The following is a 26,471-nucleotide window of genomic DNA, read 5'->3' on the forward strand; positions in this document are numbered from 1 at the left end:
ATACAGTGCTTCATTGCAACCCTTAGCTGTTTGGGAGAAGAAACCTTCCCTCAAAACGCACCTGCCATATTCAGTAGAACCTGCCAAGTTATAGTCTGCAACTTTCAGAGATGTTGTGGACTTCTGAACTGCTTTCTTCAGCTCCTTCTGACTCCAGATCCCTGAGCCTGTAAGCTAAGCTGTGAGCTACTAACTCAGCTTCAAAATCACTACATTAGTCTGGAAGAGTTAATGCACCTCAAAGTACTTAATTTTCTCCTAGGGAGTCATGTGCTTGCTAGTAGGAAATGGATGACTAAGCAATCATTATCAACCTCATGGGATAATTCTAGCCCAGGGAAGCAAATAAGCCACAGAAGAACAACATGCACCACACAAAGCTTCCTCACTGTGAAATAAGAGAGGCAAGCAGCACTTTATATAATACTGGAAGATAAATTATGACATAAGTGTTCACTCTGTTATTAGTGTCATATGTTTTCCTGAACATGATAAGATTTCTTTTCTGGATTTCATGGTAAATACTTGACAGTTATAAGTCTTTAATAGATTCCACTACAGTTACTTGTCTTGGCATACCGTTATACTTGTGTTTCTATGCATTAGCAAAAATATGGTATCTGCCAAACTATAATTGCAAACACTTTGAGTCAAAACAATGCTTCCAGGTTAATTAAAATATAAATCAATACATCAATCAACATACATTTATTGAATATACTCTGTAAAGAAGGTGCAATCCTAAGCATAATAGTGTAGAAATGAATGTAAGACACCATTCCTGTCCTCACAGGTCTCAGAAAACTATCATTTTATTACTTTTAGCTTTAGATACGTTTACAATAAAGAATTATGTTAATAGAGCCTAGGAGTTCCAATTGCTAATTGAGAATCACCTCAAGAAAAATAGAAAATTTGTAGAAATAATTATTAAATTTTAAAAATCTAAGCCTTTTAGACTTTTCAAAATAGAAATTTAAGTATGCTGCCTTCACAGTGAATTTAATGTGATAAGATTTTCATTCAAATGACATTATTTCTATTTAATGTTTTAATACAGTTATGCATGAAATCAAATTCCAACTTCTTAAAAAATGTGGGGTTTTTTTGGATCATTTGATCATTTCCTATAAACCATGTATTCCGGTCTCTATATTACTGAGAGTGATGTTAGATTCTTGGTCTACTGTTGAACGTACCAAACACATGCACCATTTGAATGTGTTCTTGAACTAAGTCCTAAAACAAAGTGAAGCAGTGTTTTTGTAGAGCTCAGGTCTAGGTGCTGCCAGGTGGGGTAGTGCCACTCCTCCAGAAGGCCCTGGCCCTTGTGAGGCCCAACAGATGTCATATTCTTTGTTTATATTCAATTCGGCATTGCCCTTCCGGCTGGGGGACACCCACCAAATGGAGATAACTCTAAAAAAAGAAATGCAGAAGAAATAGAAATTAAGAGACATAAGTCCACAGTTTCAGACCTAAGTTTTATTCCATTGTAATCTTCTCTAAAAAGTACAAAATTTAGGTTTTTCAAGTTGGGAAATGTTTGCATCAATGAACTTCACAATATCCAACATCAACTTTAGCCTTCCATTCAGGCAGAAGAAAAAATACAATTCCTTATTCTAATAACAATCTCTTTAGTCGTACACACCTGAAGGCTATAGGCCTGCCACCCTTCGCTTTATCTGGCTAAAGAGGTTGCCACAAATAAGGCTCTTTCTACAATTCTGGCTCAAAACTGTGACACTTCATTTAGAATCGCTGGGTGAGATCTCCATACTGCAGGTTACAGGTGTTTAAAGAATGATGTGGAGTTGGTGATGTGAGTCACTTATAGCGTATTCATGATCGTGACTTTCCACAAAGATATATTTTTTTTGAGAGGAGTCTCGCTCCATCGCCCCCATAAAGATACTTTGTAGGCTCCAAATGTTCTGACTTTTTTCGCCCGAGTTAGAAATAAGATATGAAACTGTGTAGGGTCAAGGGGAGATCAGCGTATTGTAAATAATACAAAGAGATATTTGAGGTTTAGGGGATTAAAAAAGAAAAGGAACCTTTTCTGTCAACCATGAGGGCTGAGGGAAGATGAGGAGTGAGGAAAGATGAGGTGGATCCAATTTAGAATCAGTCTATTTTCAAGTTTGAATGAAATAGGGCACAAAATGGGCTCTTTAGCAAGGAGATTCTTTGGAGAGTTGAAAGAATAAGTTGCAGGGTTCCATGAACCCACTGAAATTGCATCCACAACTTTGTGTGTATGAAGAAGTATGCACTTTTCTACAAAGGGGATCCATGCATTTTGTGAGATTTCCTAAGGCTCTATGAACCCCAAAAGTAAAATGAAAAAAAAAACAACCATACAAAGAAATAAAAACCCATTATGTTAGCAAAAATGTGCTTCCTTTTGCAAGAGAATTAAAGTTGACCTTTCCTTAATGCTCAAAATGGAACAGCCCCCACTGCTAGCATCAGGACACTGCTGCCTGACCACAGATCCTTAAACTTTGTAGTATTTCCTTTTTGTTTGATTCATAATGGAAGAGAATTAACACTACATTATTTAAGGCCTTTTGAGGTAAAATAAAACATTGGGCTGTTGCAAAATTAAAATTGGAGATTCTAGCATTTGATTTTTTCTACTATGTTAAGTAAATTCCTTCAGGGGAGTTGGTTTCCAAGTCCACTGATTTCCCTGCACCTGACAACACAGTGTTCAGGACATGCTTTGACAACCCATCCCTGCCTTCTCCTAGAAGAGCCTGGTGATTTGACAGCCATTTCCTGTACTTTCTGATCACCTGATTTTATAATTTATTGAAACAAATTCAATAGTTAAATAAAGTTAATTGATGTTTCTCATTCTAGAATAAGAATTGTGAGATAAAATGCTCTTTGAGATCATGGGAATTCACTCAGACTTGTACTTTTTATAACCTGAGAGAACATTTCTTTAAAAAGTGTTCTCAGTGGTGTCAAAACATAAATAGGACATATATAAAATAGTATAAGAAATTAAATACAGATAATAGAATTCTTAGGAGAAAATGCTAGGAAAAATCCTGTCTTAAGGAATTGGTCAAAATTACTAATCTCCATGGTTTTAACCAATGCCATCCTTTTCATCTGAAAAGGCATTCTGGTGTCCTCTTGCTGGTGGGAAAATCTTTGGATGTTGAGTTTAACCTTGAGCAAAATTGTGACATTCAACTCAGTGGATCAGGAACTAGTATTTGATGTCCATAAAGCCTGACCCTGATGTTCATTTTGTCAACAATGTAGCAGGTAGCTGAGACCCTTTGTGAAAGTTGTTTTGAGTTCCCTTTCACTGTAAGATTCTGAGAGCTCTTCATCACCGATAAGTTACTTGTCCTCAAAATAGAAGTGCAAAAGAAATCAAGTGAAATGCTGAAATGTGCATATTTGTGAGTAGTAAAATACTTTCTGTGTCACTTACACACTTACGTAATTCCTATTGAAATGTCACCCAAGAGTTTTATTTATCTCCCATACATTAGCCTTATTAAATCAAGAGTAAATCAAAGCACAAAACGCTATGTGAATAGCTCGGAGATTGCAATCCTTAATTTCTGACCTTCAGCCCCAATTTAAATAGCACCCTTTACCCAAAGTTTTCACATGATTTCCAAACATTTGGATTTAAATTGAACTTCCTTTTATTTCTTACAACAGAGGTCCTCAAAGTGTGGCACCCAGACAAGCAGCAGCAGCAGCGGTATCACCTGGAGCTTGTTAGAAATGCAAATTTTGGGCCGGGTGCTGTGGCTCATGCCTGTAATCCCAGCACTTTGGGAGACCAGCGTGGCCAACATGGCAAAACAACATCTCTACTAAAAATACAAAAAATTAGCCAGGCATGGTGGTGTGCGCTTGCAGGCCCAGTTACCAGGGAGGCTGAGGCAAGAGAACCACTTGAACCCAGGAGGCAGAGGCTGCAGTGAGCTGAGATTGTGCCACTGAACTCAGCTCACAGTGTTTGGAGACTCTGTCTCAAAAACAAACAAATAAAAAACAACCCCCCCACCAAAAAAAAAAAAAAAAAGAAAAGAAATGCAATTCTGTAGCCCCTCCCCTGTTCCTACTGGATCAGAAATTCTAGCGATAAATAGCACCTTTATACAGTCTGTTCTAACAAGCCCTACTAGTGATGCTGATGCTCACACCAATTCGAGAGCCACTGATCTATGAGAATAGATCTACAGAAAACTTAAATGACTGAATATTCAATAGTTTGAGGTAGGAATAAAGCCATGACCTTTTCATTTCTGTTCACTGTTTTTACTGCTAGGTTAGTTTTTTTCCATGCTGTTCCTTTTCAGATGGACCAAGGGTTATGACTTGCATTAAAAACAATAGTTCACCTTTGGATCACAGACATTCCTTTCTAGAAAAATAAGGGCAAAGTTGGCGCCATGTTTATTTAACTCAGAGAAAAGTGTTCAAATTGGTAAGTGCAATGAAGAGCTCCTAACACTGGAAGTGGTGGAAAGACTGCTATTAAGTCCCAGTCAGGTAGTAATTGGGTACATAGATTAGATCCTGAATTAAGGAGACCGAGAATCTTCTCAGTCTGGTTCAATCTAAGGCACCTGTTAAGATCAGGCCTAAGTGAGGAAATGTCAGCTCATCTCTAGTAATCACAATTGGGGGAAGTGGGGGTGGTTATGTCATATTTATAAGTAGTCATGATACTCAAAATTCTGAAAACACTTACCTGTTTGGGTAATGGGTCCAGAAGACTACAGTCATATTTATAAAGTATTAAAATAATACACATCTGAACCTCTAACAGAGCAAACCACCTGGAAGAAAAGAATAAAATTGTTACTTGATTGTGAAAGATGTATAAATATCTGCCAACACAGAATATCTAGAAAGCATACATATTTCAGAGTAAACATGCTCTTCTTTACAATATACTCTTTTCCTATTTAAAGGACAGAGTAAGAACTTAACTCTTTTCTTTCTTAATACCACCTACTCCATAGGGTAGCGGGATGATTAAATTGCTTTAAAATGTATATAAAGTGCTGAGCCAGTGGGAGCTGTCAATAAATGACAGTCCCAAGTCTCTCTCTTTAGGACTGTGCTTTCCAGTATCATAGCCATTAGATACAAGTGGCTATTTCAATTTAAATACATTTAATACATAAGTTTAAGATTAAGCAAAATGGAAAATTTCAGTTCCTTGGTTGCACTGGCCATATTTCAAGTGCTCAAAAGCTGCATGTGGTTACAGGCTACTATACTGGACAGTGTATATTTAAGACATTTCCATGATCACAGAAGGCTCTATTGGACAGTCCTACCTAAGTCTAGATCCTGTTGCCCACTGGAAATTACTGCCTGAATGTTCTACAGTAATATCAAATTCCCCAGGACCTCTAAATCCACTTTTCCTTTTGCATTCCTTGTCTAAGAGTGCCCAAGCATTTTGATCACACACTCTTGATAATAAAATATTTCAGCATGCCCTACAATATATTGATACTCATTTATTTTAAATTATACACATATACTACACTGTTTAGAGACCATTTTCTAAGACACATACAAATAGAAACTAAAAAACTGAAAAAAGTATAAATAGAATTCTGTTATTTTTCCCTGTGTCCCATTGGGTTGTTTTGAACTCTCTGCAGGATAGGGAAACCTTTTAGGAAGCACAGCCCTTAATGAATACAATTAGTCCAATGGGACAGAACATTGTCATAGACTAAATCCTCTCCATCACCCTCCATATCCAATTAGGCACCAAGTCCTTTTTTTGTTGTTCTCCTAAATAGCTCTTAATTCTCCTCCTTAACCCCTTATCTCCAGTCCCTCCATGACTCCCTCAGTGTAGTTCTTCATCATTTATTTCCTGGATTACTGAATCAATTTACCTTCCACATTGCTTCCAGTTTCACTTCCCTCTACTCTGTCCTTTACCCTACCACTGGAGTAAACTTTCTAAAACACATATCTTCACTATCTCCTCATTACACACACACGCAGACACACACACACACACACACACACACGCAATCTTCCAAACACCACAGCAGAATACAGCCAGCCCTTGAAGATCTGCCCCTTACCTAACTCTGCAGTCTCCTCTCCCCCAGAGCTCCCCCTTGACACAATGTGGCTCTAGCCACGTTATATTACTTGACATTCTCTGAATGATGATGTTCTGTGCCACAAGCCTTTCCCTTTCTGAGGCTCAATCTCCTCTGGAAGCATTTCCTGATAACTGTCCTCCAGGCTGTAGTGCCCTTCCTCTCCACCACATGGTTCCCTGGTCACATCTTAGCCACAGCTGCTACTGCACCACATTGTGATTGCTTGTTAGCCAGGGCTCTCCCAGAGGAAGATTTGTATTATGAGGCCTTAGCACAGTGCACAGCACACTATTAGTACCTAATAATGTTAACTGAATAAATGAATAGTGATGGAAAGTGATGCCTTCCATAGAGCAGATTCAATTTCCTGCCCTTTCCACCTGTCTCTGTATTTCTGTGGCACTTTACATATCCCTTAACTAATGCCTTTATCCTACAATCCTACTATATCTTACTATATTACAGCTAGAATTTGCATGTCTGTCTTCCCTTATAGACTACAGCCTTCACAAAAAGCAGGAACTATGTCTTATCTTTAAATCCTCAATGTTTGTTGATTGAATGAGTGAATGTATACATATCAATGATCTCATATTCATATCAAATAATTAGATTTTTCTGCACTACTGTTCTTGAAACATCTTGACTGTATTTTATTTCAAATGAAATCTGGAGCACTCCAGGTGTGGCTATAATCCATCTGAATATCACATCAATTATTCAGTAATATTTATGATGCAAATTTAACCCTACTTACTTGCAAATGCTAAAGATAATTTATTCTAAAAGAGTATCCATGTCTATGAAATAGGACATGGCTAATATTTACTGATTTGGATCAAAGTCAGCAATGTTTCTAAGAAAAAACAATTTTGCTAACTCACATAAAGGTTCAGAATGTCTCACAACTAAGGTTTTGTCAAACTTTTCACAAATTGGAATTTCCATTCCTGGCCATGATAAAGTAACAAAAGTTGGTGTTATCTTCCTGCCTTAAATAACTCAAAAACGGGGCAAAATCCAGTGTAGGACAAAGATCTCCAGAGGAAGTAAAGAATCAGACGAAACCCATGATTGCTTCGGTTTCCTGCTTCTGGCAGTCTTCAGGCCACAGTGCAAGGACAGAAAAAACTCACAGGTCTGAGAGTATTATTAATTCAGCAGACAGAGATCCAAGTTCGGGCAAGCTAAAGAGACTAAAATCTGTAGAGAAGAGTATCAGAAAAGAAGGAGTTTCACAGAGAGAGAGAGCGCAAGAGTATTCCAGGGATCTAGATAGGAGTCTACTTGAGTATTTGGCAGAGTACTGATCTCTGCATGTGTGAGAGGAAACTACTGAGACGGAAAAAGAACAACGAAAGGGAAATCAAAGCACAAGAAGCTGAATAAGGCCAAGAGCTCACACAAGACATGGAGGCTGTGTTCACACAAGAAAAAGTCTCACCATTGTATAGCACATGGACCATTAGCTAGAGCTCTTAAATGGGTATTGCCTTAGTAGTGGGATTATATTATTTTACATTAAATGGCGCTCTGGATTTACCTTACTGAAGCTTAAAAACAAGTTTTGCAAAGTTGTTTTTCTAAGCAACTAACTGCATGTCATAATGAGGTCTAAACTAAAAGAATACAACACAACCCAGTATCCATGGCACTTAACATTTATGTCTTGCCATCTATTCAAAAGTTAACAGGCTAGAAAAAACAAAACAGAAAAATGACCCCAATCCAAGAGAAAGCCCATTGAAAAAATATAGGCCCAGAAATGACAGATATTAAAAATAGTTATTATACTCCACAGGTTCATAAAGGTAGAAAAGAACAGCATGATGAGGAGAGAAAGATAAGATATTTTAAAAATAATTGTGCTTCTAGCAATGAAAAATACAATATCTTAAATGAAAAATAAACTGGATGGGATTAACAGATGGTAAAATGCTGCCAAAGAAAAGATAATGGAACTTAATTAACAAAACAAAGAAAAATATCTAAAATGAAGTACACAGAATAAAAGGCTATAAAAATAAATAGGTTATTAACTTATAAAATAACAAAGTCTAACATACATGTTATTAGAGATATAGATGAGCAAGCAGGGAAAATATTTTGAGAAGTAATAGTGAAACATTTTCAAATTTTTTTGAAAACTATAATTTACAGATCATGACCCCCAAGCAGAAGAAATATAAAGAAAATCATGCTGACTGGGTGCAGTGGTTCACGCCTGTAATCTCAGCACTTTGGAAGGCTGAGGCGGGTAGATCACCTGAGGCCAGGAGTTTGAGACCAGCTTGGCCAACATAGCCAAACCTCGTCTCTACTAAAAATACAAAAATATTAGCTGGGCACGGTGGTGTGTGCCTGTAATCCCAGCTACTTGGGAGGCTGAGGCAAGAGAATCACTTGAACCAGGGAGGAGGAGGTTGCACGGAGCCAAGATTGTGCCACTACACTCCAGCCTGGGCAACAGAGCAGGACACTGTCTTAAAAGAAAAAAAAAAAGCAAGGCACAGTGGCTCACACCTGTAATCCCAGTATTTTGGGAGGCCGAGGAGGGCAGATCATGAGGTCAGGAGTTCAAGACCAGCCTGGCCAAGATGGTGAAACCCCATCTCTACTAAAAATACAAAAATTAGCCAGGTGTGGTGGTGGGTGCCTGTAATCCCAGCTACTGTGGAGGCTGAGGCAGAGAATTGCTTGAACTCGGGAGGCAGAGTTTGCAATGAGCTGAGATCACACGACTGCATTCCAGCCTGGGAGACAGAGCAAGACTCCATCTCAAAAAGAAAAAAAGGAAAAGAAAATCATGCTAATGCAAATCATAATCAAATTGCAATTAATAAATAAACAAACCCAGGGACTAAAAAAAATTTAGCCAGAAAACAAAGACACCATAAAGAACAACAAACATTAAAAGTTAACATAGACTTTTCACTGGAAACTATGCAAGCCAAAGGACTTACAATGTGTTTAAAGAATAGAAAGAAAAATAATAAGCAGTCAACGTATAAAGAAAGGGAGCTAATACTGTTTGTATTCATCTGTTCTCACACTGTGAAAAGAACTTATCTAAGACTTGGTAATTTATGAAAAAAAAGAGGTTTAATTGACTCACAGTTCTGCAGGCTTAACAGGAAGCATGACTGGGAAGCCTCAGGAAACTTGCAATCATGGCAGAAGGTGAAGGGGAAGCAAGCTCCTTCTTCACATGGTGGCCGGAGAGAGAAAGCGAGCAAAGGGGGAAGTGCCACACAGTTTTATACCATCATATCTCGTGAGAACGCATTCACTATCACGAACATCAAGGGGGGAAGTTCACCCCCATGATTCAATCACCTCCCACCAGGCCCCTCCTCCTCCAAATGTGGAGATTATAATTCAACATGAGATTTGGGTGGGGACACAGAGGCAAACTATATCACTGTTCTTTCTAATAACGCACTAATTTTACCATGAGAGAGATCAGCCTAAGTAATCTGGGGGTAAATATTTAATTTTCTCCGTAAGGATTTAGATTATAGCATGCATTAGGAAAAAAGGTGATTGTCGGCCGGGCACGGTGGCTCATGCCTATAATCCCAGCACTTTGGGAGGCCGAGGTGGGTAGATTACTAGGTCATGAGATCGAGACCAGCCTGACCAACATGGTGAAACCCTGTCTCTACTAAAAATAGAAAAATTAGCTGGGCGTGGTGGCACGCACCTGTAATCCCAGCTACTCAGGAGGCTGAGGCAGGAGAATTGCTTGAACCTGGGAAGCAGGGGGTGCAGTGAGCCGAGATCACGCCACTGTGCTCCAACCTGGTGACAGAGCAAGACTCCGTCTCAAAAAAAAAAAAAAAAAAAAAGGTGATGGTCTTTGGGAAATGTGTAAAAGAGAGGAAGAGACTGATGTTGAAATGACAATCAACCATTCATTCAGTAGAAAATTTAAAGAATTAATATTTGGGCAGGTCTTAAGGAACATAGTGTGCCTGTGCCCACAATGAACAGTTTTGAGGAACTCAAGTCCCAAGGACAACCATGGACAGTCCTGCTAAAGCCCCTCATGTTACTCTATACTCAGATTGAGAAATGACCTAGGGAGGAAGGGTGGTGATATATCTTGGAGTAAAATCAGCTTCTCAGAGGAGGGATGAGACTAAAAGGAGGGCAGCTGCTCTGTCACTATTTTGCAAAAGAGACAAACACATTGCCATGTAAAGGCATATAAGGTTAGGAAAAAGGAACTTTCTGTGATGTGCTCAATTTAAGTACTTTTCTCTAGGACTATAGGAAAATAAACATTTTATGTACAATTTTAATATTTCCCTACCTATGCTGTAATTTGCTTACCCTAAAAATTCCATAAGAACTGACACATTTACACTATCTTGTGTGATAGTGCAGTGGAAAGTAAAGAGGTGATATAATGGCAGGAAGCATGAGTAGCCTCACTTTCATCCCTCTGCTGGAGATGATCTGAAAAAAGCAGCATCTCATTTTCAGTGCTGTGGGTGGTAGCACATGGAGGAGCTGGGAGCTCAGCAAAGACTGCAGAACACCAAGGGTCAAATTTAAATGGATAACTAGGTTGTGAATGTAACACACCTGTCTTTTCTCTCTTCTCCTTTGAAAAAAAGTGACTTTTATGGGAACAGTAAAGTGACATTTAGATTATACACTAAGAGTTCTAGCAATAAAATATGACCCCCATTCATTCATTCACTCGATGTTTATTGTGTCCTTATGTGCTTTATATACTTCTAAGCACTGAAGTCACCCCAGTAAACAAAAACAATATTCACGTTCTCATGAAGCTTAAATTCTAGTAGAATGCATTCTAGAATAATAAATAAGAACAGGAGAGAAAGTTGATGGAGGTGTGGGCTAAAATATTTTAGAGAAGGAAGGTCTCTCTGATGAGGTGACATTTTATCAGACCCTAGAATAAAATAAGAGGGTGAGCCATAAAAGGTGCAAAAATCCAGAGTTAGAAGAATGAGAAATGATGAGAAGGCTAGTATTGAGATGGGAAGCTACCGGACAGTTTTGAGAAGTATGACAAGCTCTGAAAGGATCCTTCAGTTGCCACACCGAGAATAAAATATAGGGTGAGATAAATGGAAGCGAAAAGAGTGATAAGAAAGCCACTACAATTTTCCAGACAATAGAAAGTGGTGACTTAGAACAGGATGGTAGAAATAGTTGTAAGCCATAGTTAGAGTCTGGATATATTCCGTAGGATGGACTGATGGTTTACATTATACATGTGAAGAATATAAAGGAATCAAGGATGACTCCAAAGTTTTCGACTTGAGGAAATGCAAGAATACAGCTGTTGTTTACCTCAGAAATGGGGAAGATTGAAGGAAGAGGAGGTTGAGGGAATTGTAATCTGGAGCTCAGTTTTGGACTTAAGTACAGCTCTCTATAGACCAGTGCCTTTTAGATATCCAAAGAAGATGTTGAATGGAAGCTAAGTAATGAGCCCCATGATTAGGAAGGATTCATTCAGGGTCAGAGATAGAAGATTTATAAATATAAGAGTCATCATTATTTAGACAATTATTTAAAGCCATGGGGCAGTATGAGATCACTTACAGAGTGAGTTAAATAAACTTGATTAAAAAAAAAATCTACGGAAGGAGCCCTGGGATAATCCAAAATTTGGAAGTCAGGAAATTGAGGAAGATGAGCAAAGGAGATGGGGAAGAAGCAGGCCAAAGGGTAGAATAATAAAGGAAGGTGGTGTGTCTGCAACCCCATAAATAAAGTGTTTCATGGAAGGTGTGAGCCAGCCTATCAAATGGAAAGAAGGCAAAAAGCACCAATATGTGAAATTAGACATCAAGCTCCCACTTACATAAAGTAACCACTTCTTTTCAGTACTTAGCTCTCTTCCTACAAGTAAATTAAATGAGCTCACTTTTTCAAATAACTAAGTTGGCATTTCATGTTTGGTAGAATATTAGGAAGTAGTGACTTCCTAGCATTCAATGTTTACTTGGCAGCTCTAGAAAAAATGCTGGCTAATTTTGTATTTGTGAATTATAGAACAGTTTTGTAGGTTCCTTGCTTTATTCAAATAAATCCTATCTCCTTATCATTGTTTTAAGCCCTTCTCTAATATGAGCTTGCTATTGACCAGTGCAGTGATTTCCAACTTCTCTGAGTTCAGCATCCTGGGATAAAAGGCCCCTGCCACTCTTCCTCTCAAGTCCCTAGAGGCACTGCAACAAGCGAAAAAGACAGTCAACAATTTGAGGGTGCAGTGTGGGAGCTGCGCAAGTGAAGAAGGTACACTTGGCAGAGAGAAAATCCATTCCAAGGGACAGACTTAGAAGAAAAATAGTATCTAGGGACCTGCAAGTTGTTGACTCCATGCAGAAGGTGAGGTGATGAGAGATGAAGCTGGACAGTGCAGGAGGAGCCGGTTCAAGGGGGGTTTGAATGTGCCATGTGACAGTGTTGGGACTTTAATAACGAAAGTGCCCCTCAATAGATTGTACTGATTGAACAATTATACCTAGGTGTGGAAACGGGGTTTCTCGAAGCTTTATTACAACATATAGGAGGTATTCAATAAATACTTCCTGGATCCCTAAAATAATTTGCTAAGCAAATGAGAAATGCAAACAAGATCAACGTTCATAAGTTAAGAGCACAATATTAAACATTTTAGAAATACCGTGCATATTTTGATTAGAAATAATTAGAAATAGTGGTTACCAAAGGCTGGGGTTAGGGGAGTTGGGGAAATGTTATTCAAGGGACACATTTCAGTTAGACAGGAGGAATAAGTTCAATATACTGATTGTATATCATGGTGGCTACAGTTAATAACAATATGAAAGTTGCTAAGAGAGTAGTTTGTTTGTTTGTTTGTTTCTTGAGACAGTCTCACTCTGTTGCCCAAGCTGGAGTGCAGTGGTACGATCTTGGCTCACTGCAACCTCCGCCTCCTGGGTTCAAGTGATTCTCCTCCCTCAGCCTCCTGAGTAGCTGGGATTACAGGCACCTGCCACCACACCTGGCTAACTTTTGTATTTTTAGTACAGATGGTGTTTCACCATGTTGGCCAGGCTGGTCTCGAACTCCTGACCTCAGGTGATCCGCCCACCTTGGCCTCCCAAAGTGCTGGGATTATAGGCATGAGCCACTGTGTCCAGACTAAGAGTAGATTTTAAGTGTTCTCACCTCAAAAAAAAAGTAGGTGACATAATGCCTATCTTAAACAGCTTAACTTGGCCATTTTACAACATGTACATATTCAAAGCATCATATAGTACATCATAATTTTTACTTGTCATTTAAAGTAAATACATTTTAAAGGCCAGGCATGGTGGCTCATGCCTATAATCCCAGTGCTTTGGGAGGCTGAAGCAGGTGGATCACTTGAGCTCAGGAGTTGGAGACCAGTCTGGACAACATGGTGAAACCTCCTCTCCATTAAAAAATAAATAAAATAAACAAACAAATAAATAAATTTTTAAAAGTTTGAAGCCGAAAAATATGTTAGAAAAAATCTGTAGAGAAAGTAGAATGAGGAACAGAATGAATAATAAAAAATTTCAAAAAAAGATTAGAAATAATATTTACCAATGTATTAAAATAATTTTCTGTTATAATCTGTAAGGCAGAATTTCCTTAATTAATTTTAGTCTATGTGATGTTCTTAAAAATGATAAAACTACATTTCCCTTAAAGATAAATACTCAGGCTTTTGGCCAATTCATAATGTACATTTGAATTTGTGTGGCTTAATATTTTTCTTTTCTACTTTTTAGTGTTAGTTTAGTTATTAAATTAATAACTAGCTATTAAGATAGTATTGATATTTATATTACATTAAGATTTTGATATCTTAAAGGAAAAGTTGAATTTTCTTCAAATCCAAATATTTGGATATTCTAATAGAATTACCTCAATTCACCACTAAAGTTTTTTTCTTTACAGTGGCAAAAAAAAAAAAAAAAAAAATACTGTTTTTTAAAGCCTTTACTATGTCACTGAATTTTGTTCAATGTGTAAAATACCAGAAACTGACATATACATACCTAGGACATAGAAAGCTTTTTATGTCAAAGAAAACGGGCCTTGTAAATTCGTATTTTTACAGAAGCTCTTCAGAAGCAAGCTAAGCTATGTTCAGGTAAGTAATGTTTTCTTAATACTTCTAATGTCAAAACAGTGAAAATAATGAGGCACATTGTTTATGACAGATTTATCTTTTACACTTACAAGAACAACATTACACATCTACTAATAAAGTTCATTAAAATAGAAACATGTTGAAAATTTTTTAAATACTTGGTACTTGCGTATTTTCTGCATTTGTATTTAAATACTTCATTAAGGAATGCTACACAGGCATTGAGAACACCAAGACCGACACAACACAATGCTAGCAATGCACATGGAGAGACGGAAGAGGTCACAATAATATATAGATGAAGGTAGAAACAAGGGAAACAAAATTTGGAGTCTGGAGAGCACTCTACAACCTGGCATGATTAACACTGACTTTATATGGAGGTGAAACTTGAGCTACACCATGAGGGCAAAAGAACCTTTAAATAAGTAGACTTGTTGAGTGAGAGCATTCCAGGGCCAGCAGAAAACATGGGCAAGGGGAGGAGTGGACACTCTGTAGTAAGGAACAGCAAGTAGACGCTCTGGGGAGGACATTCTCAGATGTTTAGAAAGGTAAGGCTGGTGTCAGATTATGGAGGGCCCGGAGTTCTAGGCTAATGAATTTGGCCAGCAGGTAGTGGCACCAGAATCTCAATGAGAGAGTGACACTCAGAGATTATTATTTAAGGAAAACTCATCTGTATGTAGTGAGTAAGATGGATTGAAATAAGAGATAATACAGTCAGGGAGAAGGGTTAGGCAATGATAATAGTCATCTGATGCTGAGGTGAAGGAGACCTAGTTTGTTTTTTATTTTGTTTTATTTTATTTTATTTTATTAAGAGACAGAGTCTCGCTGTGTTGCCCAGGCTGAAGTGCAGTGGTGTGATCTCGGCTCACTGCAATCTCTGCCTCAGGGGTTCAAGCTATTCTCTCCTGCCTCGGCCTCCCAAGTAGCTGGGATTATAGGCACCCACCATTACACCCAAGTAATTTTTTCGTATTTTTAGTAGAGACGAGGTTTCACCATGTTGGTCAGGCTGGTCGCAAACTCCTAACCTCAAGTGATCCGCCCATCTCAACCTCCCAAAATGCTAGGATTACAGGTGTGAGCCACTGGACCTGGTTGAGGAGACCTAGTTTTAAAGGAGTGGAGAATGTACACAGAAGGCCAGAAGGAAGGAGGAGTAAAGGATAACTCCAAAAACCCAGGTGTCTAAGAGAGCAGTGATAGGAGGAGAGAGAGTACTGAAGGAATGCTAGTATTGGGGAAAATTGATGATTTTAATTTTAGATGTCTTGATTTTGAGACTGAATACCTCTGTCACTTTTAAAGAGAACGCCTCTCTCTTTTTTCCTCCTAGAAGTCATTGTAGGTAATGCCAGCATGTGCTGGAAAGCTATCACTGTTGCCAGGAGCAAGAGGTCTGAAGTATATTCCTAGTTGCCACCAGCTGCAGCTTATGAAAATAGAATGATCTTGCCCCGGAATTCAGAGAAGGTAGCATACAGACATAGTTTCATAGGCATCATTCATTGAAGCGCAGCTATCAAGTTAAAGCGGAAGTATGGCAACCTCATCCCTCTGAGAAATCTTTAAGGAAAATAAAATCAATATGGTAGCAGGAGACAAAATAATCTAGCACCTGTGATTCTCAAATTTTAGTGCATCAGAATCATCTGGAGGGCTTGTTAAAACAGATTACTGGGCCCCACCCCCAAAGTTTCTGAGTCGGGAGATCTGGGACAGGGCCCAGGAACTTGCATTTATTACAAGTTTCCTGGTAATCTTAATACTGGTGGTCTGGGGACCACATTTTGAGAATACTGATCTAGAGGAACTTGTCAAGGAAAATGATGAAAAAAAAATATGTTAGAAGATGCAGTTTGCCAAACCTTTTAATTTTAGCACACAACATTAAAATGATAAAGAATATCTCCATTATACATGCAACATTATGTCTGGGGTACCAAACTTTTGATTGGGAATACTGGTGAAAGCATAATCTGGTAGAGTGGGAAGGTAGATGTTTTATATTAAATATAGAAAAAAAAGAACAAAATGGGAAGAGAAAAAAGGGATAAGGGTAAGCTGAATGAGAAGGAAAAGAAGAAAACATAAAAAAAAGAAGAAAATGGGAAATATATAAAATAAAAAAAGGAGATGAGAAAGTGTAACCACATCAAACGAATCTGGTGTAGACGTTTATGTAACAATGTTGTGAGTTGCTTTTCATTTGCCATGGACCCCCAGGATGAAGGTCATGTAACCAGGGCATGCCCAGATAACCAACTGTGCAACCACAGAGGGATTAAGTGCTTGGACCAAGGAGCAGGGACTGAATTAAGCAGCATACACCACATTGCAGGATCCAGGATCCAATCAGATAGAGCACTGTCATCACCCATGGCAGGATCCAGTCAGATCATGCTTCCCGACATCATCTCATTGTTAAGATCCAATCAGATCACACATCATTACCCTATGCTTATGAAACCTACCCCAGCCTCCAGCTTGGGGAGACAGATTTGAGCATTTCCTCCTGTCTCCTTGCCAGTTGACTTGAAATAAAAGTTTTCTTTTCTCAAAAGCCAGTGCCATGGTATTGGCCTCTATGCACATCTGACAGCAAACTCACTGATGCTCAGTCACAAGAGCAGATGGGACAGCAAGAATGAAGAACTGGAGAACCTCAGCCCTTCTCGATTTGACATACTGTTTTCTGTTTCATTAGGAAGATTATAAGTGGCTGTTACTAGGGGTGCATGCTCTGGAGCTATTGTTTTCCTGACTGCAGCCAGGATTGTTCTAATGGTGATCCTATGGTTACTCCTCCTAGAAATAAAATTTCCATACAAATGAGCTATGAGCTAATAGTTTGGCTATCTCTTTTTAAACATTCTGTATTGGTCCATTTTTATACTGCTATAAAGGACTGCCCAAGACTGGACAATCTATAAAGGAAAGAGGCTCAATTGACTCACAGTTCAGCATGGCTAGGGAAGCCTCAGGACACTTACAATCATGGTAGAAGGTGAAGGGGAAGGAAGGCACCTTCTTCACAAGGCGGCAGGAAGAAGAAGTGTGAGCAAAGGGGGAATAGTCCTTTATAAAAACCATCAGATCTTGTGAGAACTCACTCACTATCATGAGAACAGCATGGGGGAAACCACTCCTGTGATTCAATTATCTCCACCTGGTCTCTCCCTTGACACATGGGGATTATGGGGATTATACATATTACAATTCACAATGAGATTTGGGTGGGGACACAAAGCCTAACTATATCAGCTTCTTATTAAGGAAAAGGGGCAAAGGAATAATACTGACTTAATTAAGTTTAAGTACTTGCAAAATAGAAATGATCTTATGGTTTATTTTATTTATAGCTTATTGAGGTAAGATTGACCTCAAAATATAAATAAATAAGAATTATATATATATTTAAAGCACAAAATGAGATGATTTTATATATATATATACACACACATACATATACGCACACATATATACATGTACCCATATATACACATACACACACATTGTGAAATGATTACCACAGTCAACCTAATTAACATATCTGTCACCTCATGTGGTTACCCTTTTGTGTGTTTGGGAGAAGTGGGGGTGAGAAAACTTAAGATCTGTTCTCTTAGCAACTGTCAATTGTACAATACATTATTATTAATTATAGTGACCATACTGTACATTAGGTCTCCAGAACTTATTAATCTTGTAACTGAAAGCTTGTACTCTCTGCCTGATATCTCCAATCCCCCAACCCCTGGTAACCACCATTCTACTCACTGTTTCAATGAGTTCAAATTTTTAGATTACACATATAGATGACTTTATGTAGGATTTGTCTTTCTGTGTGTAGCTGATTTCACTTAGTATAATGTCTTCCGGGTTGACTCATGTTGTTGCAAATGGCAAGATTTCCTTTTGTAAGGCTGAAAAATATTCCATATATATATATATATATATATATATAACTTTTTTTATCCATTTATCAATCAACACTTGGGTTGTTTTAATATTTTGGCTATTGTGATTAATGCTGCAATGAGCCTAGGAGGGCAAATATTTCTTTTGAGATACTGATTTTGTTTCCTTCGGATATATATCCAGAAGTGGAATTGCTGGATCATATGGCAATTTTTTTTAAATGCTTGAAGAACTGCCATACCGTTTTCCATAGCAGCTGTTCCATTTTACATTCCCACCAATAATGCACAAAGGTTCCAATTTCTCCACATCCTCACCAACACTTGTTATTTTCTTTGTTTACAGTAGTCATTCTAATGGATATGCCAACTCAAAAATATATAGAGATGAATCTCTAAGCAAGAGGTTTTGTTTGGAATATATAAGGAATAGAATTGCAATTCAGGGCACACACACAGACTAGGGTGGCCTCTGTTATGCTCACAGAACAAAGAAATGGTTAAGGTTTACTGGGGCAAGGGAAGGTTATGCAAATTGTTTTCAGAGAAAGTTCACTGGTACTGGCAGCATCTTACAAGAGCCAGTGAGCTCTGATAGGTGAGTTTCAGCAGTTGCCAGGTGGGACTTGTAGTCTTGAAATTATGGTTAGGTCCATGCAGATCTGGATTGAGCTAATAAGACATTAAAAAAAAAAAAACAGGTGTATGTAACCTTAGCGTTTTTCTCATGGCTTCTTGACTCATTTTAGTTGGGTATGACATAAATGACTTCATTTTGTATAATCAACTTTCACGGGTATAAGGTGGTATTTCAATGGAGTTTTGATTTGCATTTCCCTAATGATTAGTGATGTTGAGCATCTTTTCATGTGCTTACTGTCCATTTGTGTATGTTCTCTGGAGAAATGTCTATTTAAGTTCTTTGCTCATTTCTGAATTGGGTTATTTTGTTGTTGAGTTTTAGAAGTTCTCTATGCATAATGGAAACTAATACCCTTATCAGATATGTAATTTGCAAATATTTTATCCCATTCTGTGTGTTGCCTTTTTGTTTTGTTGATACTGTCTTTTGATGCACAAAATTTTAAAATTTTCATAAAGTCCAATTTTGTCTATTTTTCATGTGTTGTTTGTGCCTTTGGTGTCATATCCAAAAATTAATGCCAAATCCAATGTCATAAAGCTTGTGCTCTGTTTTTCTTCTAAGATTTTTATAGTTTTAAGTATTTATTTTATTTTGAGTTAATTTTGATGTATGGTATTAGGTTATAAGAGTCCAACTTCATTCTTTTGCATGTAAATATTTAGTTTTCCCAGCGCCATTCATTGAAAAGACTGCCCCTTTCCCATTGAATGGCCTTAGCATCTTTGTCAAAAATCATTTGACCACATATTCCAGGGTTTATTTCTGGGCTCTCTATTCTATTGTATTGGTCTACATGTCTATCTTTATGTCAATAGCACACTGTTTTAATTACTGCAGCTTTGTAGTAAGTTTTGCAATCAGAAAATGAGAGTCCTCCATTTTGTTCTTCTCTTTCAAGATTGTTTTGGCTACTTGGGGTCCTTGAAATTTTATATAAATTTCAGAATAGGCTTTTCTATTTCTGCCAAAAAAAAAAAAAGTAACATCATTGCGATTACATTGAATCTGTAGACTTCTTTGGGTAGCACTGGCATCTTTAACATTATTAGTCTTCCAATCCAGAAACATGGGATATGTATCTATTTATCTATGTCTTTAATTTCTATCAGCAATGTTTTGTAGTTTTCAGTGTATAAGTCTTTCACCTTCTTGGTTTAGCTAATTCCTAATTGTTTTATTCATTTTTATGCTATTATAAATGGGATTGCTTTCATAGTTTCCTTGTCAGATTGTTCAGTTAGTATATAAAAATGCAATGGATTTTTTGTGTGTTCATACTGTATCCTGCTACTTTGTTGAGTTATTTATTAGTTCTAACAGTGTTTTGGGGGCAGTGGATTGTACATATAAGATCATATCATCTGTGAACAGTCATAATTTTACTTCTTCCTTTCCAATTTGGATTTCTTTTATTTCTTTTTTTGCCTAATTGCTCTGGCTACAACTTCCAGTACTATGTCAAATACAAGTAGCAGAAGTGGCATCCTTGTCTTGTTCCTGGTCATAGAGAAAAGTTTCTAATCTTTAACCATTGAGTATGATGTTAGCTGTGGGCTTGTCATATATGGCCTTTATTATGTTGAAGTACTTTCCTTCTATACTCGATTTGTTGACAGTTTTTTATCATGAAAAGATGATAAATTTTGTCAAATGCTCTTTCTGCATCCATTGATATAATCATATAATTTTTGCTTTTCATTTTGTTAATGTGGTATATGACATTCTTCATTTGCATAGGTTGGACCACCCTTGCATCCAAGGGATAAATACTACTTGATCATGGTGTATGATCCTTTTAATTTGCTGTTGAATACAGGTGCTAGTATTTTTTTTTTGTAGAAGCTTTGCATTTATGTTCATCAGGAATATGGACCTGTAGTTTTCTTTTCTTGTAGTTTCCTTGTCTGACTTTTGTGTCAGGGTAATGCTTTGTAAAATGGGTTTGGAAGTGTTCTCTCTTCAATTTTTTCTAAGAGTTGGAAAAGAATTTGTATTAATTCTTTAAATGTTCAGTAAAATTCAGAAGGGAAACAGTTCATGGGCTTTTCTTTGATAGGAGACTTTTAATTTGTGATTCAATCTCCTTACTTGTTGTTGGTCTGTTAAGATTTTCTATTTCTTTATAATTCAGTCTTGGTAGGTTTTATGTTTCTGGAAATTAATCTAGTTTTTCTAGGTTATCTAACTGGTTTTATTTAAATGCACATAGTAATCTCTTATGATCCTATGTGTTATCTGTTGTCCTCTTTCACTTCTGATTTATTTGTCTTCTGTCTCTTTTCATCAGTCTACCAGAAGATATATCATTTTTCAAGACTTAATTTTTTAACTGAAAAACCTTTTTGTTGACTTTTTAAATTGTTTTTCTAGTCTCTATTTCATTTATTTCTGTTTTGAGGTTTATTTCCATATGTCTGCCAACTTTGTGCTTCATTTGTTCTTCTTTATCTAGTTCCTTGAGGTGTAAATTTACATTGTTTATTTGAGGTCTTTCTTTATTCTTAATGTAGATGTTTATCACTATATACTTCCCTCTTAGAACTGTGTTTGATGCATTCTGTAAGCTTTGGTATGTTGTTGTGTTCGTTCATTTGTGTTGCTATGAAGGAATACTTGAGACTAGGGAATTTATAAAGAAAAGAGGCTTATTTGGCTCATGGTTCTGCAGGCTGTACATGAAGCATAGTGCCAGTATCTGCTTCTGGTGAGGGCCTCAGGAGGCTTACAGTCATGGAAGAAGGTGAAGGGGAGCCAGCATGCAACACAGGGAGAGAGAATGCAAGAGAGAAATGGGAGAGGTTCCAAACTCTTTTTAACAATCAGATATTGCAGTAGTTCATTGCCACAGAAAGGCCCCAAGCCATTCATGGGGGATTTCCCCTCACTATCAAAACACCTCCCAATAGGGCCACCTCCAATACTGAAGATCACATTTCAACATGAGATTTTGAGAGGACACACATCCATACCATATCAGATATGTTTCCATTTTTACTTGTCTCAAAATGTAAACAAAGTATTATGTCTTCTTTGGCCCATTGCTATTCAGTAGTATGTTGTTTAATTTCCATATATTTGTGAATGTTCCAGTTTTCCTCCTGTTATTGATTTCTAGTTTCATAACACTGTGGTAAGAAAGGGCACTTGATATGCCTTCAACTTTCTTAAATTTTTTATGGTCTACTATATGACCTATCTTGGAGAATGTCATAGCACTAGACATAGGTGCTTGAGAAGAATGTATATGCTGCTGCTGTTGGATGAAATGTTCTGTATATGTCTGTTAGGTCCATTTGGTCTAAAATGTAGTTCAAGTCCAATGTTTCCTTATTGATTTTCTGCTTGGATGATCTCTCTATTGTTGAAAGTGGGGTATTTAAGTCCCTTACTATTATTGCATTGATATTTATTTATCCCTTCAGTTATGTTAATATTTGCTTTGTATATTCAGGTGCTCTGATGTTGGGTACACATATATTTACAATTGTTTTACCCTCTTGATGAATTTATCCCTTTATCATTATATAATGACCTTCTTTGTCTTATTTTACAGTTTCTGAATTAACGTCTAGTTTGTCTAATCAGAGCTAACCCTGCTGTCTTTTGGTTTACATTTACATGGAATATCTTTTTCCATCCCCTTCACTTTCAGCCTATATGTGTCCTCAAGGGAGCATTTTATAGGCAATATATAGGGGGTATTGTTTTTGTTTGCTTTTTTTTTTTACCAATTCAGTTATTATGTGACTTTTGACTACATAATTCAATCCATTTACATGCAAAGTAATTAATTATAGGTAAGAACTCACTATTGCCATTTTGTAAAAATTTTCTGTTTTGTAGTTCCTTAGTTCCTTTGCTCCTCTCTTGCTATCTTCCTTTCTGATATGATTCGTTTTTGTAGTGGTATACTTTAATTCATTTCTCTTTATCTCTTGTGTGTCTACTATAGCTTTTAGCTTTGTGGTCACTATGAGTCTTACAGAAAACATACTTATAGCAATATATTTTAACCTAATAAAACCAGTACTACACTGTACTGCATACCTATCCAAGGGTGCACTCAATTTAACTTCATTTGCCTATGGAAACTCTACATTTTACTTCTCTCCTACCCCCACATGCACTATATGTTTTTGATGTCACAATTTACTGCTTTTTATATTATCTATCTCTTAACAAAATATTGTAGCTATAGTTATTTTTAACACTTTTGTGTTTAATCTTTTTTTCTGGAGTTAAAACATATTTATATAACACCATTACTGGAGTATAATATTCTGATTTTGACTATATATTTACCATGACCAGTGGGTTTTATACTTTCATGCATTTTTATGTTATTAATTTGTGTCCTTTCATTTAAGCTTGAAGAAGTACCTTTAGCATTTCTTATAAGGCAGGTATAGTAGTGATGAACTCCTTCAGCTTTGTTTGTCTGGAAATATCTTTAACTCACCTTCATTTTTGAAGGACAGCTTTGCCAGATATGATATCATTGGTTTTCAGAATGTTTTTTCTTTCAGTAGTTTGAATATATCATCCCATTCTTTTCTGTCCTGTGAAGTTTCTCCTGAAAAATCCAATATAGTTTTATAAAGGTTCTCTTGTATGTGACAAGTCACTTTTCTCTTGCTGCTTTTAAATTTCTTTGTCTTTGACTTTTGGCAATTTGATTATAAGGTGTCATGGTGAAGTTCTCTTTGGGTTGAACATGTTTGGAGACATTTGAGTTTCACAGGTGTAAATGTCCATATCTCTCTCAGGGTTTGGGAAAATTTGAGCCATAATTTATTTAAATAAGGTTTCTTCCCCTTTCTCAATCCTCCTTCTGAGACTTTTATGATGCATACATTGGTTTCATTATTAATGTCCCTTAAGTCCCATAGGTTTACTTTACTCCTTTCAATTTTTTTCTCCTTAGTCTGGATAATTTCAAAAGACCTATCTTCAATCTCAGAGATTCTTTCTTCTGTTTGGTTGAGTCTGCTGTTGAAGTTCCCTATTGCATTTTTTCAGTTGATTCACTGTATTTTTCAGCTCCAGGATTTATGTTTGCTTTCTTTTGATCTTTCCATCTCTTTGCTTCACTTCCAGTTTTATTCATATATTGTTGTTATGATTGATATTATTGAGTTCTCTTGTATCTTGCTGAGCTTCTCTAAAATAATTATTTTTAATTCCTTTTTAGGAAGCTTACAGATCTCTAATTCTTTAGGGTTTTGCATTGGAAAATTATAGTGGTCCTTTGGTGATGTCATTTTTCCTTTGTGTATGTGTTTATGACCTTGCAATGATATCTGTGCATTTGAGGGAGCAGTCATCTCTTCAAGACTGATGGGCTGGATTTGTGGGGAAATGCTTTCATTTGTGGGTGAGTGCTATGCTAAGTGAACAGGATGTGGTGGCATAGTCTGTGCAGTTCTATCAGCTGTAATCAATATTTGACAGGACTGTGGGGGTCCTCAGTGGCCAAGGTTGTAGATGTATTTGAAGGCAGCAGTAGTGATGAAAGTTTTAGAGGGCCTTAGTGTCAAAGATTGCTGTGGTCCTCCTGCTATTCTTTTTCCTGGGGCCTCCTAGGACACTGTGGGGAGTCCTAGCCAAAGGGATCCTCTTGGTGCTGGGTCTGTCACAAGGGCATGCTGGTAACCACAGTAGCACTGGTTCCAGGGCACAGGCATTTTTGTGGCAGTGGTGGTCCCAGTATTCAGCACATAGGTGATCAGAGCAACATCAGAGCCAGAGTCCTGGGCTCAGGAGTGTATAGAACATCTACGGCACCTGGAGAACAGGGCCATAATTCTATAGCAGTGGGTGTCATCAGTGTCTGAGACAGGCATTTGACAGTCTTAACTGATATAACCAAAGTAAATGAAGCTAAGCCCTTTAAAAAAGCACAGGTTATTTAGAAAGCAATTAACTTATATGATTAGGAAGTGCTAATACAAGATTTCATGGAGTTCAATAATTCTTGAAAGAAAACTCTTGCTTTTAAGGGAATTATATTACTGAGGATACTTTTGGTTGCAAGGAACAGAAAACACACATCAGACTGATTTCTATACTGAAGGAAATGCATTGCTTTATGTATATGAAAAACCTGTGGCTCATGCTGGCTTCAGGAAGAGATCATTCCAGCAGCTCAGTGATGTTGCCATGGAGTCAGTTTCCTTCTACTGCTCTGTTTTATGTTATCAGCTTCAGCATAATATTGTCTGCTTTTCTAGTCTCAAAATAGCTGCACCAGTTTCTGGGGTCAAATGTGTCTTTATGAAGATCCTGGAAGGAATGATTATTTTTGACCCAGAGGTCTCAATAGAAACCCTAGTAGTTAATTTTCCTGCTTAAAACATCTGCCAATACCTAAACTAATCACTATCGTAAAGGAGAGAGGGGGCAGGGACATCATGTGCTGATTGTCTTAGGGAAGTGTTCCATCTCTACAGAGCTGGGAGTGGAATCAGTGCTTCAGAATCCCCATGGATATCCAAGTGAAAATTAAAACTATTAGAAAGCGAGGAGAAGGAATTAGGTGATGAGGAGATAATAACCTATGGACAATATTGTAAAACAGCAGTTTTAATTCTAGTCCCCTTTTCTTAGGAATGAAATTTCTTTTGAACATTAGAGATACCTAACTTATTAAAGAGCAGTCATTCAGTTAAGATGAGATGAGAAAGTCCATGGGAGAAAAAAGGGATATCCAACCCTAAGTGGCCTTTCTTTCTCTCCATAGATACATATCCTGCCCAGGTATTCTGTGCACAGGATGGGGGCTGGAGATCTATTTTGTAAATAAAGGAAAAGGGTGTCATCCTGAAATTTTTGCTCAGAAATAAACACAGTTTGTTTTAGAATCACTTTGGTCTAAGTATCAAAAATCACTGTTAATTTTTTTAGGGAGCCAAGATGGCCAACTAGATACAGCCAGGAAGAAATTCTCCCACTGAAAGAGACTAGACTATCAAGGAGACCAGCATACTCTGAACAAGTCTTTGGAAAGAAGGCATGGAGAGTGGACACAAAAAGGACAAAGATCATAGGCTGAAAGTAGAGAAAGTTGGGAACACTGCAGGGGGTTGCCGAGCACCAGGACTCATTTCTGGGCCCAAGAGCCTCCTAAAGAAAGGGTAAGTGAAATAGGCATGGAGTGGCTCACCTTCACCATGGGCTTCTGAGATCCTAGCTATGGAAGATCCCACAACTCCCATGACATTTGAGCTGCTAGTGATAATTGCCTGGAGAGTTGGTGGAAACAGAATTCCAGCCTGGAAAGAGCCCAGAGGGTTTGACATGGGAATGTCTATAGTGGAGCATGGCCATGGACACTCATCCCACAAGGCTCACCATACTCCTTTAGGTGACTTTAGCCTTTGTTAGCTGCTGGACCTGGAGAGAGTGGGGTTGTCTTGTCCATGCAGTCTGATTTGAGCACACCCCAGTCTGCTGGCCTCTCTCAGGGTCCCTGCCTGGCTGCAACCACATGCAGCCCAGCCTCAATTGCCCAGCCAAAGTGCTTGTCAATGGCCACCACGATAGTTGTTTCACTGGCAGATGCTGCATACCCATTGGAGCACTTTTGCATCTTGCCAGTGTGCACCCACGTGCAGCCTTCCCACATTGATGTGCAC

General features: G+C 37.7%; 1 protein-coding gene across 2 annotated transcripts in view; it reads right to left on the reverse strand.

Annotated features, from left to right (window-relative positions):
* Window positions 1-796: 796 nt before the first annotated feature.
* CYP39A1 (cytochrome P450 family 39 subfamily A member 1) overlaps window positions 797-26,471 on the reverse strand; it is a 102,797-nt gene continuing 77,122 nt past the window's right edge. For both annotated transcript variants that reach the window (XM_008958685.4, XM_003833200.5), the window contains 2 exons: window positions 4,739-4,826; window positions 797-1,419 (listed from right to left, as the gene is read on the reverse strand). In XM_008958685.4, coding sequence (XP_008956933.3) covers window positions 1,348-1,419; window positions 4,739-4,826 — 160 coding nt within the window. In that variant the 3' untranslated portion in view covers window positions 797-1,347. The remainder of the gene's footprint in view (window positions 1,420-4,738; window positions 4,827-26,471) is intronic.

The sequence above is a fragment of the Pan paniscus genome, chromosome 5 (genome assembly GCF_029289425.2).
Source record: "Pan paniscus chromosome 5, NHGRI_mPanPan1-v2.0_pri, whole genome shotgun sequence".
NCBI lineage: Eukaryota > Metazoa > Chordata > Mammalia > Primates > Hominidae > Pan > Pan paniscus.